The sequence below is a fragment of the Patagioenas fasciata genome, chromosome 1 (genome assembly GCF_037038585.1).
Source record: "Patagioenas fasciata isolate bPatFas1 chromosome 1, bPatFas1.hap1, whole genome shotgun sequence".
NCBI classification, from domain to species: domain Eukaryota; kingdom Metazoa; phylum Chordata; class Aves; order Columbiformes; family Columbidae; genus Patagioenas; species Patagioenas fasciata.
This window is the reverse complement of record NC_092520.1, coordinates 184,475,656-184,497,442: the sequence shown is the minus strand read 5'-3', so window position 1 is coordinate 184,497,442 and position 21,787 is coordinate 184,475,656. Positions and strand designations below refer to the sequence as shown.

General features: G+C 37.6%; 1 protein-coding gene across 1 annotated transcript in view; it reads left to right on the top strand.

The window, feature by feature from the left end:
- CNTN1 (contactin 1) overlaps positions 1-21,787 on the top strand; it is a 248,240-nt gene that overhangs the window by 136,981 nt on the left and 89,472 nt on the right. Inside the window, exon 3 of the mRNA XM_065838300.2 lies at positions 20,435-20,564. Coding sequence (XP_065694372.2) covers positions 20,453-20,564 — 112 coding nt within the window. The 5' untranslated portion in view covers positions 20,435-20,452. The remainder of the gene's footprint in view (positions 1-20,434; positions 20,565-21,787) is intronic.

Here is a 21,787-nt window from a genome sequence, read left to right as displayed (position 1 = left end):
TAGAGAACCAAATATTCTCTATAGAACCTATTCATAAAACTAATAGATGGTTGACTTCTTTCCAAGTAACCTGCAGCCATATGATAAGAACATAATAAATGCCTTTAAGACCATCTTCAGTTTTTATACTGCATTTCATTTTTAAAACAGATACTTTGTTATTGTTTAGTTAAACTACACTTAGTTCCTTATAGGCTTTCATGCAGTAAAATTACTTGTTTCTTCTTCAGTAAACATGTTTAGGATCTTTAATATTCCTCTTCTGTAATACAGGTTCTCACTGAATGTCTAAAATGGTGGAAGAAATGTAATTTTGTTCAGATGATAACTAAGTTCATTTTAGAGAGAAAATTTTCTGCTGAAAACCCATGTGGCCACTGTTGTTCTGCATCTACATAATTAATAAGAATTTAAATAAAAGTTAATCTATTAATATTCATGCGGAACAAAAATTTTGTACATTTGTAATTAATATCATTGATAAAATACATTGATTTTTTTTTTCTGATGTAAATTCAAAACAATTTCTTGTATTTCTGCATAAATTTCCTAGAATTAGAGTTCTTCTCTTAACAGTCTCATGGGACTAAGCAGAAAGCATCTGTAATCTCAGTTTTGGGGAGACCTCTTTTGCCTGGTAGTTCTCAACTATGAAATTTTTCCCAAAGTGCTGTTTGCATGGCTTTGCAGTGCACAGGTATGGGCCCAGGGCGGTAGGGTGGGCAATATTTCATTGTCAAATACATTATCCTGTGAGGTAAAATGGAGACTAGAAAACGAGGAGTTCTGTGGGCAGCAGAATTTGCAAAATGTGGTTTGCTGTGTTTTTGTGTGCTGTGTTTGCATTGTGTGAACCAGGGTGAACTGCCAGCCCTCAACGAGCTTCTCCCACGGTGGTGACGTCCCCGAGTGACTCCCGTCCCGTGCAGGTTCTGCTGTGTGGCTGTACCCGTATCCTGCCATCCCCTCAGGGGTGGTGCCTGCCAGGCCCATCTTCTACAACCAGGCAAATGTTGTTTTGACACTTCTAGGAAATCTATCTTATTTAACTCCTGCAGACTTCTGACGCATGCGGTTGAAATACTCAATTTGGTTGAAATACTTTTGGCAAAGGTATAAATTACTCAGGAGTAAGAAACTGTCAGACAGAGACACACAGGCAGCTTGATTGCTTACAGCTCCGTTCCTTAGGAGTCTAAAAAGAAAGTAGTGTTTTTGCAAAGATTAATCCATTTTTTGACAGATGTTCTAGCCAGAAGCTGGTGTCAGAGGTCAGTATTTGCTGCAGGCTGAGAACAGATGTGAAATATAGGGGAAAAATGGAAAGACGCTTGACCGAGAACCTCAGCCCGTCTGTCATGCACAGGGCACAGGAGATTGGGGCTTGATGTTAACTGTACCTGGCAGGGCGAGTGGAGGAGGAAGTACCGAGATCTCATGGAAAGCGTAAATAAAGGAAGCGTTTTCATGGTACCTGGCAGACAGTCTTTTCCATCTTGCTGCTCTTCCTCTTTTTTTGACTTGTTCTTCTGGCAGGAGAGTTCATGAGCTCTTGGAATCGGGGTTTGCTTGCTTTCATTGCTTGTGTTTTTGTGAGCTTGTTCAGTACCAGCTCTTGTTTACTTCTCATAATTTTCTGTATAACAGTTCTGGATGGCAGATAGAACACACATTTGGATATTGTTATTTGCCCCTGTTTTGTGACAATAAGTGAATGCCAGCCCTGTGTTTCCTGTGCTAAAGAACAAGAATACTGATGCAACCTTCTCTTTTAACCTGAAATCAAGTTTTAGGGGAAGCTTTTACGAAGTGTTTTGAGATCTGATAGAGAACAGTTTATTTTTTTTCTAATGGAATATTTTGAAAAAATCTGGTAGGTTTCTGTGTGGTGGGAAGCAGTGTACCAGACATGTCAGGAGCTGTGAACATTTAAAGTTGCCTGAGGATTTGCTTATGTGTAATCTGGGTAATATTGACCACTCTTTTCTGATAGAAGATATTTGTGTTATGAATCCCCAAACCTGCCATTATTTACTGTTGGCTGCAAAGGCAGGAAACTTGTAGGGGTGCAGGTTGAAGAACAGGATCCAGAGGAGCTGATTGTTGTGTTGTGTGAGCTGCCTGTCATTCAACCCTTGCACAGGCCTCCAGTGTTACCACTCGTCCCCTTCCCCAAAGGAATCAGATTTTATACCCATTCCAACAAGATAAGCAGCTGACAGAAAACTGTTGATTTTCAATTATGTTTCTCTCCCCTGCATTTTTACATATAGATCAAGTAAAATCAAATGCCTTATGCTGTAAATTACACAACCAGCAACACCGTATACACTGGCACGTTTTCTGCAAACTCGGACGCAAAGAAACATGTAGGTATTGTGTTAGGACTGCCACTCCTTATACAGTCTGTAAGTTGGTTTGCTCTAAGCTGTTAAATGTGGTAATATTGAATCTGTGGGAGAGATACTGGTCGTCTGCCCATGGTTTGTCACCCAGCTGAGATACCAGGGAGCAGTATATGAGCAGGCTCCAGAGACGCCACATGCTGAGGCTCACCCTCAGAGCCGTGTCATAGCCAGCTTTGTACCAAAGCTGTGTCCCACTAAACCCACGTTTGTGGGATAGCAGGAAGCAACTCCCTCATTTGGCAAAAGGCAGTGTAGAGCAAAGCTTGGGAAACCTTTGCAGGAAATGAACTGTATCTAATCCAGTTTGATATAGTAGACAGCATATTATTAAGCCACATCACCATGTTTCTCCCTTTTTTTTCTTTGCACCCTTGTCCCTGTGGCCAGTACCCTTCTCTTCTCCGGGCAAGCTGTGCAGGGCTGTATAATTGAAGGGATCAGTAAACCTTTCCTCTGTCCCCCCCTGTTCCACCAGCGCTGCCTCCCAAGTTCATGCCAATACTTACTGCTGAATAAGATGCAGCACTCCATTAAACCCAAATCACTGAAATAATGAACTGGAATAACTTGCCAGGGGCAAAGTGTGTGTTTTGTTAAGATAGAGAAAAGATCCATAGACCAAGCCCACAGAGGCCTGGTCTTTGCATACACTCCCACCAAATGCAAAAGAAAAGAAAGAAAAACAGCACAAATACTAGGACGCTATCCTAATCTTATTTTGAACCCTCTCTTATTTTCAGCACTGAATCCACTTTTCCTTTTCATGCAATTTTGTTTGTTTTCTGTCATCTTTCTGTCATCTTCTGTCATGTTTCTTCTTCCTTGATTTTCTTTTCAAGTGATGCTGGTCAGCTGAAATGGTAATTGGCTCCCTGTCAGGCCATCTCAAAGATTTGCAATTTATTTTTGCCTGACACCTGTTGAAAAAGGACTGGAGATTCCTTTTCTGCCAACAGAAGAATCCATTAGTAACACAAAAGCAGCAGCTGCATCCCGGCAGGGATGCGCAATAGTTATATACATCATTTACTCTTTATCTGCTTTGAGACATTAGGACAGATTGTTGCCTTTAATTTTCTACCTGGAAAAAACACAGAGTCCGTATAGTGCTTAGAATCAGCTGCTCTCTTTTTTAACTCCCGAAATGAAAATTCTTATCCCACAAAACCTTCTTGAAAAATGATTTAAATCAAACAGAAAATTTTACAGCTAAGATATAGTCCCAGTTCAGTGTTGCATTGCTTCAATTTTTAAGTTGCATAACTTTATCCAGAAGGTGTAGTAACACAGTGGTAGTTCAGGCAGCTTCTCAAGACACTTTCAAAGTCTGAGGTTCCCTTAGGCTGACTTGGCTGAGGATTCAGGTTATAGTCTGAAGCCATAATGGTCTTATTGATGTAGAAAAAGCAGCAGCAGCAGCCAACATATCGGTCTTTTCTTTCCTTATCCTCCACTTGTTATATTGCGGCCAGGAGCATTGCAAATGTAAATGCTTGCATTGTATTTCAGCTTTCATCAAAAGGAGGGGAAAAAGTAAAAGCTGTAAGATTTGTAAGTTGATTACAGCCAAGAAATCTGAAGAATGCTGTGGTCATTTTTAAGATTTTATTATTTCTGTTCTTTTTCTACAGTATCATACTGACCTTTGGCAAGATATTCCCTATTCGGACAGTGGTTTGCGGGATCTGTTAGCCGTCTTTAGTTTTTGCAAAGTGCTGGTAGTGATGGGTTTTCAAACACCCTGTCCAGTGATGGAATTTCATATATCCTTTTCCTTTGCTTTTTCTCCTTTCAGAAAAAGTACTTTCTGTCCTGGTAACCTGGTAACATCAGCAGTGCATGCAATGTGGTATGTTGAACTAATTGCCAATTAAGTAATAGGGAAGGCCAAGATCTAACAGAAAATCATTGTGCACAGTTCATTAACTGCATTTCGCAGGACCAAAATCATGCCACGGGATTTTCAAAATCAGGTTTAAGGAATGAACAGTTTCCTCTTCAATACTGAATAGCTACAATGCAGAACAGAATGGAAAGATATTCAGATTAACAGTTCCTGGGGTTTTCAGTTCTTCCCTTGCCCCCCAGGTGGATATCTCTGTAAGTTAGTAATTTCTGTGGATTAGTTTATCTTCTCCATCAGATGAATGGCCTGGAAAAAGACATGGGGAGTCTCAGAGATAATCAGTATCTTAGTGCTATGAGTAAATATGCCTTCTCTTATGTTCAATCATAATAAACCGGGAAATACTAAATAATTGAGGAAAATGCTGCAAATGCCTTTCGGGCAGATTTAAAAGTATCCGAGTGGCTTCACAGAAAAATCTTGAGGATAATGAAAGTATCTGAAAGTGTGCCTCATGCCAAGGGGTGCATACCACAGAGCACTTAGCTTACAAAGATTCAGCTAATACCTATAAGCAATGGTAAAGTGCTATAGAACTAGCCTTTTGTTTAGTAAATAAAGATATAACAAGGCTGGTTCTTGATGCTACTGGTTCCTAGTGCTATACAGATTTGGACAAGAAATTGAATGGGTACGCATGTGTGCATGTGAATGTGCTTGAATATAGGCAAAAATAGCGAAAAATAAAAAATGAGGCATAGAAGTGAGTTGTGTTTGGGGAAGGAGTGAAAGTGTAGAGAGTCTGAGAGTGAGCAGCATTTCATCTAGAGCAATGAGGTCTGAAATATCAGTGCTAAATGCATTGGTGAGAATAGCTGGAAGAAAAGAGAGAGTGCCTAAAATTTGAAAATTTTAATTTTATAGTAGATCTAAAAGCCAGTCTTGAAAATGTATACCTTTAAAATTTGAAGTATCAAGATGAAACTTTCTCAGAATAAGCTCTTTATAGAATCATAGGATCATTTCAGTTGAAAGAGACCCTCAGGATCGAGTCCAACCATAACCTAACTCTAGCACTAAACCACGTCCCTAAGAACCTCGTCTAAATGCCTTTTAAACACCTCCAGGGATGGTCTATTGCATACACTTAAAATTTATCATGAAGCTTGGTTTTTAAGAGAGCAGCAGTGATATCTAGCATAATACATCAAGATCTATTTTTAATCTTACTGCTGATGGAATGCTGAGGGGCTGCTGTTTATAAAGATCTTTTTCATGCAGGTAGTTCATTTCTATGTGAATGGAATGTCTTTCAAGATGATTCGTAATATGATATCATATCATCTCAAGTCCTTTTGTTATTGGTGTAGCTATTTTTACAGTCAGTTCTTTCTGTATTTTTGATCTCTTGGTCACAGCTTTGCAGTTTCCACGGCTGTTTGTAGTATTCAGACATGAAGAAGGTTGGAGGTTTTTTGCTTGTTAGGAGTTTTTTTGCTCGTTAGGAGTGATAAAAATTGCTGCTCAGTGAAAAATGATCTGCTTTGAGCCTCACTGAAGCCTCACAATTTAATTTGTGGTCTAACAGTTGCCTTTCCTGAAAGCACTAAAAGGATGTGCTGTACAATGGAGCAAAACTGGAGGTTCTGGCTTTGGGGACAGGTGACAAGGCTTGTCAGTCTGGAAAAACAGGATCCCACTGTGGGGAGAGGCTGTGACAGGACATCATCATCAGCCTTCCTTCTGCAGCTCCAGTTCTTTAAAATACTGTGAGAGCTCAGAGGTAGGTCAGTAAGTTTCAGGCAGCTGCTTTCTGCTTTGTAAGAAAATATTTCATAGTTATTTGAGGACCTCAAGAACTGGAAATGTCATTGTATTCTTTGCTAAAATTTCACCCCACATCCCATGTAAATCATTCCAGGATCAGTTTCCAGCTTTTTTTGTTTTCATTATGCCTTTTTCTAATAGAGTAAGGGACCCTTTTGTCTTCAGTATTTTCAACCAAAACTTATGTCCTGTAGCCAGGATGTTCCTCAGTTGTCTCCGTGGTATGCGGGACAGGTTGAACAAAAAAAGTTCTTGCTATAAGGCATTTTCTCCACTCTTTCTGTATGTATATGCATATTTTACATCTCTCCACACTCTTTATTTTTCTTCCGTCTCTTTTAATGAATATCATCCAGCATCATAATTATTTTCAGTGTTCCAATATGAGTCATGCTAGTTCCAAGCAAATTTGCTTGTTTCTAATGAGCAAATTCACATGATAACTGTGCTTCTGAGTCATTTAATTCCTAAGGGTCATGGAATTCTTCTAGCCACAGCATTGTCCTGGAAACCCCAGTTAAATTGTTTGTCCACACTATCCCCTAGATGCTTTTCAGAGTTGCTGCTGTCCAGAGTGCACCCATTCTGGTTTATGACCTCTGTAATTTATTCCTTTCTGCATTGAATGCCATGGTTTTCTAAGCACTGAAGAACACTGTGGCTGCTTTGTTCTTCTTGTTAATTATTGTTTCTTTTAACCAGACTTCTTTCATCTGCAAGTATAACAGGAGTAATTTTATATTTACTTCCAAACAGCAAACATTATCAAGCTGAACAGGTCAAAAACCTCCTGTGAAATGTAGTTGCCTTTTCCATTTCCTTCCTTTGGGGTTATTAGGTGGGAAATACCAGAGTCTTCTGAGGTTTAGCTGTATCATGCAGTTGTGTGCCTGCCTGGTAGCTTGATCATCAATAAAGTTCTGAAAGGGAAAACATCAGAAAGGAAGTTTTCTACATCAAAGTGATCCTAAAATATAGTCTCAAATAAATACTCTAAGTGTCTTCTTGAATTGAAGAGAACTTTCACAATGCCTGCTGTAAGCAGCTAAGAAGAGCTGTCAGATTTCTTCCACCTGTGTGTTCTTTTAAGATCTATCGTACGTCTGTTGGGAATTAGGAAGTGCAGTGAGTTATATACCACATAGAAAATGAAAAATTAATTGAAATCTGCAAAATCAGTAACAGCAAGTTTGTAGTTTAAGTACTAAAAACCACTTTAGAACCATATTCAAGATATAGATTAGGTTTTTAATACAAGCTTATTAAAAATGTATAATAATAAATATAAAATACATGATGTGTAATAGTATCTTCAAAATACATATTTTAGTCAAATTTATTAAATTGTTTCACAACAGCAGATAATCACTTCCACATAAACCCTTCTTAGTATTTAAAAGAATTGTTTACTTTATGCCAATGTGAAGACTTAACTGATTTGGTATTTTAGGTCTAGTTTTGACACTAGCTTGTTCATGTAGCTTTGATTTACAAATATATTGCTCTGCTCTGAGTGTAGTATTAGTAACTGTAGATTGGTATGGGGTTTTTTTATATGTTCTTTTGGCTAAATGGTTTTGATGAAATTTATGAGACCTTGGATGAGTCACATTTATTTCAAAACATAATGGAGACACAGACCTCTTGATATACATCACTTAAAACTATCACCTGACCATTTCTCTCTCTATTTAATTCAAATGCATTTGGTTTTCATCATAGGTTCATACCCTTTGCAGGATGAATACAAATTTCTAAACTCAGGCATTTTTAATAAAAACACTAATGATGTTTTAGAACAAATAATCTTTAGATATGCCGTGAAGCATAAAATAATGTTGGTAAAAAATATGAGCAATTAATGAAATAATCTGACCCCTTATATATTATAGACATAGCACTTTATTATTTTGTGAGTAGTAATCTTGTACATTAGTAACTGGTTTCTTCAAACTGCACACTGCAAAACACACATCAAAACAGAGGATGATCAATGGACAAAGGAAAGAAAATCTGCTTACTCTGTTTTTTCTTCTCAATCTAATTGCTTTGCTTCTAATAAGACATGTAGGCAAGTGTATTCTGCACATAATTTTCTGGAAGACTGTAGCAGTGTGCCTTAAATGATCTCCTCAGCTGTAATCTCAAGTGTCAGATATGATAGCATAGATGAAGAAAGTTTTTCTTTTTGAATAAATCAATGAATACACTCTTGGCCATGCTACAGGAGCTATAGGCAAATGGAGTTCTGCTTATGTCAAATAGGAAAAAATTAGCATTTGTTTAATTCCCATGTACACCAACAAGGTAAATTCAGGTACATTATTCATCACTATATTGCTGATGCTTGTACTGTGATTTGCTCTTTTCCATCCATGATAAATGTCCATAGGGTTCATCTTTTAAATGACTGAGTAATCTGTTCATGCCAAGCAAACAAGCATTGCAGTGCTGTAGCACAGGAAAAAACAGCAAGGAAGCTTCGTTGTTAGGGAAGGTCTGAAGGCTTCCTCTGGTACGCGCTCTGCTAGGGGAGCTGCTGCCTCCTGGAGTGAAGGTTGCCACATGTCTTTTGAAGCTCATCCTTTCACGACAACCACACAACACTTCATTCCCGTTGAAAAATCTAACACAAGTTCTCTCTCCAACATTCAGCTTTCAATTTTTTTTTTTTTAATGTTCTGTTACCTGATTTTATTTCTGTTGCTACTCTTAAGAAAGTGTAAAGCTGGATTTAAGTTTGTGTTGTGGTTTAACTTGAGTTGTCAATATAACCACTGTAGCTGCTCGCTCACTCCCCCCTCCCACCCAGAATAGGGGAAAGAATTGAAAGGGAAGGGAGAAACTTGTGGATTGTGATAAATACAGTTTAACAAAATACTAATACACTACTAGTGATAATATATATAAATATATATATCTGTAAAAAATATAAATTAAAAGATACTTACTGCAATTCCTCATTAACTCTGTCTACACCGAGCAGCCAGTGCCAGGAAGCAGCACCTGATCCCAACAGCTGATCCTGGAGAGAGAAAAAAGCAGAAAGGCCCAGAGGCCTCTGCAAAATGGCAGGATGGCAAAAGGCCAAAATAACAGGACTCCTGAACAGGACTTCCCCAAACAGATCTGTGTCCTGGCTCCCAAAAACCTAACCAGAAGATCCCAACTCTCCTAGTGGGATGGAATACTGTTATTGGTCAGTCTGGATGTCAGTCAAGTTCTGCCTCATGCATTCCCCCCTTCCCAGCTGCGTCACACCTGTGGGCAGAGCTCAGAGGCCTTGGCTCTCTGATCAGAGCAGTTAAAAGAATTAACTCTGTCCCAGGGTTTTATCTACTTGTTCTCAAACTAAATCCAAACAATGACCATGCTATAATAGCTAAGAAAAAGAAAGATTTCTAGCTTCATGTAGAAAATTAACATGTTTTCATCAAACCAACACAGTTTGAAAAGTAACAACTTTGAAATGCACACATCAAAATGATCACACAGAAATTATACCAGATTTCCTAGTTCTGAGGTCCTAAACTATCATATCATTTCTTTTGTTCCACCGTGCTTCTACTTAAATTCTTCAGTCCCCATACGCCACACAGACAAAGGAGTGTAGGCTCCTGTCTCTCATCTCGTTTCTGCTAAAGAGTCCAAAGAATAATCTGCAAAAGTTTGGACTTTGCATCCTGTGACTGCTCACAAATACTGAAATTTAAGCTCTTCAAAATTGCCCATGCTTTTCTATGATTGCTATAAAAGAAAAGCCAGATTGCAGCATTAAAATAGACCACCCAATCAAACAGTAATGCAAGATGCCACCTGTCACTTAAGATAATACTGGCTTATTGTCAAATTTCAATATCACAGAAAAGGAATTTTCAGTTATATCATCAGCACAGAAGCTATCTGTGCTGTGATCTAAAGCTACTCTGTGTTTATGAAAAGAAAAAGGTGATAGATAAAATTATACTGCAAAATGCCTAGTGAGATTAAGTATGTATATCAAATATGTTGCAGGCATTGCCCCCATTAGAACGTTTTTCCATATTGTTGATACTGTAATGAAATTAGAAAATTTTCTTATCAAAAGAAGCAGACTCCCAAACTTCTCAGAATGTTTCAGAACATAATTAATATTATGGTACAAATGTTGTACATTTAAAAAATGATTTATTGTAATATTTTGAAAAATAGAAGGACCAAATGACAAAATTTGTGTTGCCATAATGATTCATTTGAGAGATGCATTAGCAGACCACAGAATGTGATATACAGCATTTTGGTAGTTATAAATATCATCTTTCACACTGCCTTTTTAAATGTACCGGATTATGTTTTTCATTGTATCTCCATCTCTCCATCAGTATAAAAGCACAGAGATGCCAATGAAGGTAATAATGCTATTTCAATTTCTGATATTGGTTACTGTAACGTTTTGTCTGTTTTTCTCTTGGCATTTCAGCTGTACATCAGGAAGGTGATTTTATCAATTTTTTTCCAGATAAATTGCATGTGAAAGGTACCTTTCATGCTTCTCCAGTTAAATTAGTTCAATTGAATATCTGAGTCAATTAGGAGGAAGAGGTCAGGGAAGAAGGATAAAGACAAGTACAGAAGAAAAGATGTGTAAAAGTTAATAGATCTATAGTTTATTTTCTTTAAAGACGTTAATGTGTGGATATTCCTGATCTGTAGATGAACTAACATATAACCTAAAATATCACAGTATATAGTGATTACTTGGCTTTTACTGGGTATGACAAGGTCTTCAAGCGATTATGTGGTTTTCCTTTCCTTACATAATGAGTCTATTCCCTACAACTGTGGGGCCAGGCAATAAAAAAGTCAGAACAGTTACTTTTGTGTGCGTACTTAACAGTACAATATCAAGGACCAAGCTCGTTCTTTTGAGGATTTTTGGTCATATAAAATCCCCAAACAAACCTAAAATATTTGATAACAAATATAGATGGAGAGATAGATAGATAGATAGATAGATAGATAGATAGATAGATAGATAGGTAGATAGATAGATAGATACGCTGTTTTACCCAAAAGTTGGACATCATATTAAGTATTCTGGTTGGCCGAAGTATGAAACATTTCTGACATAGTGGAGGAAAATACTAAAATTTCAGTATATTTTCATTAACTCTGCTCAAGTTTTAGTAAGCAAAGACAATGAACCTTGTGACGTTTGAACTCTTTAATGCTGAAAAAGAGGAGTAGCAAGCCCATGAAGCCCAACAGCTTACTGCATACTTCACCTGATATTTTCAAATTAAAAATTTAATCAGAAGAGATAGGATGCTTGTTTTGAAAGGATTATCTCTTTCAAGTACATTTGACTGTAGTTTTCATTACATGTGTTTTGTCAGGAGCTCCTCAACAGGGGAAGCTCCTGTGTTGGAGATGGTGCGTTCCTTGGTGTGGACACTTCCAGGTCCATATCAGAAGTGCAGTAAATACAGAAAAGCTGTGCAGGAGCTGTAGGCAGTTGTTAAACGGGGTCTGTAGGGATTCCGGTTTATTCCTTGGAAGAACATGGAGTTGCTGCGAGATGTTATGGCTTTACTTTGCAATCAACACCTTCTAAATGAGGAGATTATTTTGACTTCTTGGCGTATCACCATGCTGAAATAGCATCTGTGAAAGAATACACTCGTATGTTACATTCAACAGAATAGTTATCAGCTAAAACATTTGCAATTTTTTGAAATTAGTCTTTTGGAATGGAATTACTTACTAATGCAACTTTGTTAACTAAAGAGAAATGCCTCTCTTTGTGACCCATACCAGACGTTTATACTCCAGTTTCCACAGTCGATGGCACATGGACACATGTGGCTCCTTCTCCAGTTGGCACCACTCAGACCCCTCACATACTCTGGTCTTCATTTGCTGCTACCATGAGCACTGGAACCCCTTGGGCTCACGGTCCCTCCCCAGTGACTGTCAATTCTACCTCCGTACCTGCACACAGAACAGGGAGCCCCTCACCCAGGAAATTAGTCAGAGATGGACTTTATTAGGAAAACAGGACATGATTTGGTGATCAGGCCATACAAGTGTACTGACCACCCACTGCTGATATTCAACCTGACCCTGTTATCCTCTTACCCATCCATTTTCCCACCTTTGTTTCTCCCCAGTCCACCTTGATTTAAGTGCAATCATGACATCAATATTCTTTCTTAGGAGCGGATGTGATCTCTGGTGTCTTTCAGGTGCAGTGGTTTTGACTCTGGCTCTTCTGATGGTACATATCCATGCATCTCCTCTTGCTGACTAAGTGTTAAGAGACATTTCTGTAGATGCTGTGTTCCTCTGAGGCGGTATTGGGGTTGATAGGAAATACGTGCATGAAAAGTATCAACTCGTTATTAGCAGACAATAAACTGAGCTTTCAAAAAAAAAAAGTGTGTGTTTGTTGGTTGGTTGGTTTTGTTTGTGGTTTTTTTTGTTTGTTTTTTTTTTTTTTTTAAAAACCCTAAAGACTACAGAAACTATGCTTTAGTTGTAGGTAGTGAAACCAATAGTGACCATAATTTGTCTTTTAAAATCTACAGAATACAACTAAGTCTACCTTGTAAGTATCCTTGGAAAAGTAGTCTTTAAAACACAGAAGATCTTTGAAATGGTGGATGGCAGATCAAACCTGTAAAAAATACCCATGGATCTCACCAATTACTATTCTGAAATCTGTAAGCTTAAACCCAAAAGGCACAAATAAAGTATTATTCCAAAATCCACTAGCAAATTCTAGTAAACATTGAATTGATTTTCCTTTTTGGTCCTTTTTGCAGCTGCTAGTCTGATGCAAACTGTTTATTCACAAGATGAAAGAATTGTTTTTAAGCATTCCCAACACTTCCAAGTGATTGATGTAAATTTTTAAAAAAGCTACTCTGATGTAAAGAGAGTTGCTAGGAAACATGCAGTTTGAAGATGAAATCTCCCACTGAGCTTCTCTTTGGCTGTACAATAGGAAGTATGTTCTAGAGTAACGTGAGTTAAAGATTATGTGGATAAACTGTTAAATTTTTGTGAATATAAATACATCTGCTATGAACTTATTGAATACACATGAATCATTCCCATATATTCATTTAGTGATGAATAAGAAGGTATTACTAAGTGCAAGAGAATGTGAAAATCAGATAGAAAATGCCAAGAGTGCAATATTTTCATATAATATAGTTTCATTTTCTCTAACATCGAATGTATTTTTTTTAGAAATGGATCTAGTGTATTTAAGATTTAATTTCAAATTGATGTTCTGCGTAGTCTGTTCTTTCTTTTTATAAACTTTAGCAAAATAGAAGCTCCAAAAGATAACCACAATTATAAATGTGATTTTATTGGCGAAGTTAATGGTTTTTGTCCCTTGAAAGTTGTTGGCCAAGGTAACCAAAAAATCCTCTTTATCATATGAAAGAATACACCGTTTTCATAATGGATATTTATTTGTGTTCATGGCTGGTTTGTTTTTTTTTTTTCATGCTGGTTTTAGAACCTTGGGTGTATTTAGTTATCTTGGAGTCAAACTAATTAGGCTTTAAGGCACAAATGGAAGCTACTTGTTAAGTATTGGAATTGAGCAGCATCTTCTTCTTGTGTGATGCTCAGTGCTTGTCAGGAGGTTTATCGATTTTTGTTTGCTGATTTTTTTACCAGGAAGTCTTTAAGCAGCAAAACCCTTAACAGCATACTTTCTGAAAAGTGTGAGCAATGTCTGTGAATTATAGCAGCAGTAAGTGATCTTTTTATTATTTATTACCTTAGAAGAAAGAACAGCCAATTGCTGATAGAGCAAACAGTGTGAGTAGGGACTTGGAGGACTGGCTGCCTGACCCTTTGCTGGTGATGTGATGATTAAAGACAGTGTTTAAGTACCGCTAAGCAACACTTCGTTATCCAAAGGTATTTCAAAACAAAACCTTTTTGCAGCTCAGTGACTCAATAAAAGTAACCAAACTGTATTAATAATTAATAGTAAAGCTGAGTTGTTGCTGTTACCACAAATTAGGAGATGCCTAATGTTCCTAAAAAATATGTTTATCATGGCAGTACTAAATGACCCTTCATTAGAGAGTTGTTGATTAACTGCTAGATAAGTGTGTGACTACTGTAAAACACTTGCAGGGAAAAAGAATGTTGATTCATAATGAATATTTGGATGCAAATCAGAAAAATAAGACATCTCATTAGTTGCATGAACTACCTGAGCTAAAATAACAGAAAGCCAAAGCAAAGAGTGAAAAACATGAAAATGGGAAGGATGGTGTAGCAAGCAAACAAAGTCCCATAGGGCTTCTTAATTCCTTAGCAAAAAAGCAAAAGTGCCTACTGAGCAACTGACTGAAGAAGTTACTCATTCTTGAGGTCTGAATATTTTGATGTGTAAATATAAGGGAAGCAGGAGAGTTAAATTCACAGTGTGATTAACTACCAGCATGTTGTCATATTTGAAAAAATGAAGTGTTAGAAAATTGCTACAGAACACAGACATCTTGTAACAGTAAGGCTGCCATTCAGATCCCTGGTACCTCCCACATCTTATAACAATATTCTGCAATACGTACTATAGTTGATATTTTGGTTTGTCATTACACATGATATGTTTTCTTGCTTTGTAGAATATGCACTGTTGCTTTCAAGTGCAAAAGGCATGGCTCAAAACGCATCCGAAGAAGGAATTTATTCCTTCTTCTCTTTGGTGCTTGATTCTTGTGGAGGTAACAGCTTCCAAAGAAGGGGGCAGGGAGGGGGGGATAAGGGTAACTGAGCCAGAGTATATTGCAGATCATCAATGTGCCAGGACATTAAAAAAAAAAAGAGTAATTGAGAGGGCACTAGGCTGCTCTTTGATCCAACTTAGTGTTTTGTTGGGTTTTTTTGTTTGGTTGGTTGTTTTTTTTTTTTTTTTGTTATGCTATTGTGTGTTGTCCTTGAATGTGTAAATTCTGTTCAAGAATAGTATCTTATTTATGGGCCATCAAATTGATGGGATTCTTAGCTGCCTTTCATTCGTGTGAAATGGGGACAGTGGCTATATTTTTTAATAGGATGACGTGGGTAGTAGTAGGAGCACAACTGTTGGTGGTGGACCATTCAGGCCAGTGAGCAGTACTTGGGGCAGTGGATTTGAACTTCCCTTTCCACTTGAACAAATCTAACAAAAACAAAGATTATAATTATAGAAATCAGAGATGAACAAAAGGAAATGAAGCTTTTCTACAAGCCTTTCTAAAGGGAACAAAAGCCATTTTTGGAGACTTCAGAGATAGCCAGCTAACATCTAAAGCCTTCTGTAGGCACAGCAGTGCTGTAAGAGCAGGGCTGGCTTGGAAGTTTACTTACAGTAAACCCAGACTGCTGTAATGAGATAAATCTGTGCAACAGCAAGAAGCTTCACTGTCATCACCTTTCTGGTAATGGAGTAGGCTAGTAAATGCTAGTGCCTAAGGTATTGGCTTCAGGAGTAAAGAACAGGGTTGTGGATGATGGCTGAGAAGCCAAATTTTTGAATAAGGTGAAGCGTCCTTTCTAACGACACAGTCTAACTTAGAATGCCCAAACTTGTTGAATGATCACAAAGTTAAATAGCAAAGACCAAAATAGTAGAAAAGGTCAGAGGGTGGTACAATAAACAATATGCAATCTACATCATTATTTTTGTTAAATTCAAAAGTTTCTCAGTAATTTTAAATTCTGAGCACCTAATGAGATTTATGAGGAGTTAGTTACCATAGCAAAAAATGCCAACTCTTCTGAAAATCAAGATAACAAGCAATTAGATGCTTAGTAAAATCACTAAAAAAGCCTGAAGTAAAAACAAATACAAAACACTGATTAGCTTGAAGTATTGTGTGGCTCCTAAAAGGCTTTGATTATAACTTGCTACTGTGCTAATTTACTAGTGAATTATTGCAATTATATACATTCATGTTTTGAACCAGAGATTTCTTCTGGATCATTGTACCTATTTATAGTCTAATCTGCACGGAGTCTCTAGCAGTTCTGAAACTTGAATGTGTGTCATTTTCGTAATATCCCAGGAAATGAGAATTGTAACAAACATCTTGATTTACCTGTCCATGCTAAGTGCACCAAGCCAGGGCTCCTAAACACTTTCCTTCGCCCCCTCTCTGCCTGTTCTGCACTTGGGGCTCCTGAGGGGAGTCCTGAGCAGAGGTCAGGGCCTGATGCAGCAATTATGCCTCAGCAAGGGAGATTCAGGAGAGATCTTAACATGATAAAGTTTGAGATTTACTGACAGTCAACAGATAATCCTCATGCACCTTCATTACCTGCATCTCCATCACTTTCCCTTTTGCCTTTCTTTCTGACTGTCCTTTTGGTTTGGGTTATTGCTTTCATCCTCCCACATGTCACATACATGTCCCATAGGACACCTTTCTCTCCTGGAATGCTGAATTCTGTTTCTTCACTTCCTCTTCACCCCTTTAGTATCCCCTACTGTTGAGCTGCTTTCCCATATATATTCCCACCCCTTTGTGATTTTGAATCTAGTGAATTATGTAGTCTGTTTGAACTGCTTTTGATCTTATGATCTTTATTCAACTGACTTCCATCACCTGCTGTTTGTAAGTTCTTTTTGTGTCGACATTATGAATGCTTTCTGTCCTTGCACAGTGATGATGTCATCTACATATTTGGATTCAGTAGGGGGGTGATGGAAAACAGTGGGTATTTTCATAGCTGTAAAACAAAAGTCTGTTTCTGCTTAATGAAGGCCAAAGTGTGCGGTAAAGACCTGAAGAAAGCCACACAGAATATGGAAAAAAATGTTGACATTTTCCTAAAGTGCATTTTGAGAGATTAAAGAATCCTTACAATTGGGCAGTATAGACAGGCAGGTCTACCCTTGTGTCCTATGAACACCTGTCATCCTAATGAAGCATCACGAGACACTGCAAACCTCCAGAAGCATTCTGGGAGGTCCCTGTGTTCAGAGTCAGATGTGGTTCCTATTCAGCAGCCAGTGTCCCAGTTTCGCCCCACCTCCTTTGGGAGGATTGCACTCCAGCCAGCTCACCAGTTTTCTCAAATCTAGCAATGCAAAGGCTCTGTAGTGGTGACTGGCTCTTTTGGGAAACTGAGCAGTCAGAAGGGACCTAAGTATGTTAGCGAACATTAAATAGTAATTAAATTTGACACAGTTGCAGGTAGATGTCTGCTTATTTTATGACATATTTTAAAAATGTCTTACACATCTGCTAAAATTATGATGCTTTGCTGTGAGAAAAGAACAATGTACTGTGTAGACTAAAAAGAGTGTGTGCAGGCATGCAACCACTCTATGCTTTTACAGGGGAGAAAAGTGAGTTGTACTGATGACTGTTCTTTTGTTCAGAAATTTTTTTCACTTAGGCAGCGATATCCTTCTCCCTCTGTGAAGAAAAAGGGGTTGAGGGCTGTGAAGCAAAAGAGGCGGCAGATGATGCTGTGTGAGCTCTGCAGCCCTCAGCGCTCCCTCCGGCCCCAGTGCCTCTGCCTCAGATGCGCCTGGACTCATCCTTGGGCAGCCGGGTGGTAAAATCCTGTAGAGCCACACCACTCCAGACGTACAGACAGTAATCTGTGTGCTGTCTCATCTCATAGCAGGCAGTTCTGCCAAAATTCAGCAGAGCGATGTGAAACAGCCTCACTTCTTGTCCGCAAGCTGAGATAAATCAGGAGGGATGGATGTGCTATATATACAGAACCCACTCAACCGAAAGAAGTGAGAGCAAGGAAAGTATTTTAATCCTGGCAGGGAGGATATTTTTGTATCTGAATAAAATGAAGTATTTATAGCATTTACTGACACAATTTTTATTTACTGTAATCTGAGCCAGTGTTCAAACCATTTTTCCCTGAGCCAACAGAAAGGAATTTTTGAGAGCTAGAGGGCAAGGTAACTTTCCAAAATCAAACCTGGATTCTGCAAAAGAGAATGAAGAGGGATCTTCTGTCTGCAGTGGTGCCTGTGATCTTAGAGGGAGAACACAGGTTTACTCTTAACAGTTTCATCTATCAATACATTTGAACACCGTTATTGTCAGCATGAGTGACTGTGTAATTACTGTTGTTCCCAACAGAGTTCCTGTTTCATTGCTGTTTAATTATGTGCATTATGTCAGTGTAACTATGCAATTTAATTCATGTCACTTGGAAATAAGTGTTCCAGGCAAGGCACTGTCGAAACACAAGAAGCTTCATAGCCAAGATATGGTTGCTGGAAAAGTATACAAAGTCATTTGTATACCTCTGTATTAGCCTAGCACTGTCTTTTTGAGGAGTCGTATAGACACAGTAGTTCATACCTTGATCATTTAAGGTAGATACCTGAAATAGTTATGAATATGCTTTATGTGGCAGAGTCTGAAGAAACCTTAGTGCCAACAGAAATGGGAGAGTAAAGTTGTTTGGTAAATGGATCCAGCTACAGTAAGCATATGGATTGTTACCAATAGAAGAACCTTTTTCTAGGGAATATTTCTAAATAAATCTAGGTTCTGGGGATCACTGTTTCGCTGTTCTATGTGTTTTGCTGAGCACTGTTTTCAGGTAACAGCCATGATTTTAGTGTCATGGCAACTAATGCAGTTTTGATCTGTTTGTTAAAGATTTCATCTGCTAAGAAAATGAAAAATGTGAAGCGCCACAGCTGCTGTAATTTCTGAACCAAAAAGATTCTCTTGTGATATCTCTCGCCATTTTCCTACACTATGTAATAAAACACCCCATGCAACTCTCCTCTGAGGAAAGCTCACTAAGGCATGTTCAGGTATCTCCTTGGCAGATATCTTCTCAGCATTTTCTTAGTGTCTTAATCTTCTTACCATTATTCTGAGGAAGAAGGGACAAGTGTAAGGCCCGAATGGCTGAGACGTTCTTGCCGCCTCAAGGAGAGAAGGGACATGTAGACTGGGACAGGCCTGTCCAGCAGCAGCTCAAACAGAAGCTCTCTGTTCATCAGAGCAGCATTTATCCCCAGCATACTCAAGGAGTCAGATACATTTGTATATGTGCCTGGAAATTCAAACCTGCCAATTTCTTGCTGTTGGAGCTGGGAAACTGGGCAGTTTCAAACCAAGATCTAAAACATTTGGATTTTGGAAAAAGAAAACAATTTGGTAAAAATTTTGACCTGGAAAGAGCAAGAGTCTTGGTAAGAGGTAGAAGCCACTATTGGAGTCATCGGTGCTTGGCATGGGAAGCTGGATACAATAGCATCCTGATCCTGCAAAAAGTGACAATGCCGCCTTAGCCTGCAAACATGTCCTAGGATGCACATTACTGAGGGGCATTCAAGTATGTATAAGCATATTTTATAATGAAATATTAATAAAATGGATATGCTGAGAGGAATGAATAATATCAGCGTATGCCTAAGATATGATATGTGAAGGTCATAACTTAACCAGTGCTACAGAAGAACCCATCAAGAGAAGAGGTATGAACAAGATGTGATGAATGTAAAAGGTGCATTTGTGTATTCATAGCAAGCAATCCATTAAACAAAACAGAAAATTGCACACTGCAAACATGATGTCACATTGCTCTAAAGAAACAGATAACAGCCACCAGCGAGAAACAAAAAATTAACAAAGCATTCTGATTGAAAGAAGTAAAAAATGTTACAAAAGTATTCTGAAAAAATGGTACCTAAAGTCTTAGAATATTCAAAAGAAGATGCATGTTTCTTTAGCTTGATTCTAGTATATATACAGGCAGAGTTTCTAAAACTTCGAATTTTTATGAGAAAACTCATAAAAATTAATACTGCCTTTCCAGAGGATCATGAATTGTATGTTAAAAGTTTAAAAGGAATGGTACACTATACAAAATCAATTAGTCCTGAAGGAGATTAATGTACTCAGGTTTCACTGTGATTTTCTTTTTAGACTTTGAAATCATTAGTTGTAATATATTTACTGAAATGGAGGAGGATAGAATGTGGACTTTCCCTATTTTATTGTAAACCATGTACTATTTTAATATTTCTAATTGTGTGAAGTGTTCTCAGAGAGAGGATCTAGATCCAATCTAAAGCATAATTTTGATTTAGGAAGATGAATCTAAAATATGATGCTCAGTATTAACATTTAGTGTATTACTTACTGTCACCAGAAAAACTGAACTCTCTTAAGCAATGTTCTCTCTGAATAGCAGATATGGTTAATTTGATCCAGCAAATTTGATAATGCATTTATTATTCTAAAGACTCCATCCTATATCAACTCTTAAGTATTAAGTTAAGACAGATAATATGGCAAGTTAAATGTGATATGAGATGAAACTTGATGTCAGAATTATTCACCCCTTTTTCTTTCTCTCTGACCAGGTATTTTTAGCTCTCTGAATGCTGACGTTGCAAGGCACAATTCCTTTTGAGATAATCACTGAGCAGAAGATAACCATGTGGCTCTTCATCTATCATCTTATTACACCCTGTCTCGTCTCTGGCCTGGCAGGTAAGATGACTTCCCATGTCAATTCATTTAACTAACTTTTCAGTTTTATGCATTTCAAGGTCAATTATTCTGTTTGTATGGCTTTAGTTTATTTCTCCAAATACAAAGAATTACTAAATGTGAATAATGCAACTGTAAGGAACCATACTTACTACAATAGAAACCATAATTCAGAGCTTGAAAGAATACAGATCACATTTGGTTTTGTCTGTTCTAATTCAGTATACAGAACTATTTCTCTCTCTGGATTCTTTAAATATGTATCAACCATCTATTTGTGCATAAATGATCAACATGTTTAGAAGAATTGAAATATGCCCACAAGAAGAGACAGGGAACACAAAATTCTGTAATAATTACGCCATCTAAAATTCATGGAATTCATAAAATCCTTCCAGCACAATATAGTGGTAGTTTTCATAATACAGTGGGGAAATGCTTCATATACAGGCTTTAATTATAAATTACAAATGGTAAAACTTTTCATAAATAGAGATGTGTCTATACATATTAAAACATTCAGGAATCATATTTCTAACATATGAAATTACAGAGATATTTACAACTGAAATTTTGGTTCAGGTCTAAGAGATGGAAGGACCTCTTTAGAAAATGAAAAATTCAGGATTGAAATCTAGTGCATACTCCAACTGTTCTAAACAACTTTGAGATTTGTAAAGCTTATTTCAGACATCCATAACGATTCAAATGAATGCTGCTTTTAATTGCTATGATGAATTGTATTGCCAGCATAAACAGAGCTCTTCTCAAGAAAGAAAACATTTTGCTTATGTACAACCTGCATGAACTGAGATCTGTACATGTGAAAAGCGGTATTATTCAATTTTGCATAAGTGAAATATTGACTGAGGTTTGAGAAGTTCAAATATTGTGTACTAATGATTCAATTATTTTCAAAGTAGCTTTTAGATCCTTCCCTACTTTTAGAGGAAAGTTATTCATAAAGCTAATTCTAGTACATTTTGTAAAACACTCTTATGTTTCTCTGGGTTCTTTATGTAATTAATGAGTCCTTAACTGAAATTAGCTGTTCATAGTCTTGCTTAATCTGGCCTCCCATTTCAGGCATTGCTTCAACTTCAGTACCATGAGACCATATTGTTTGTACTATTGAGACAAAAAATCTGATTATTACTGTGGTGTAAACTCATTGCCTTTAAGAAATTACTCCACAGGTCACAGGAATTATTTTTGGTTTAGCG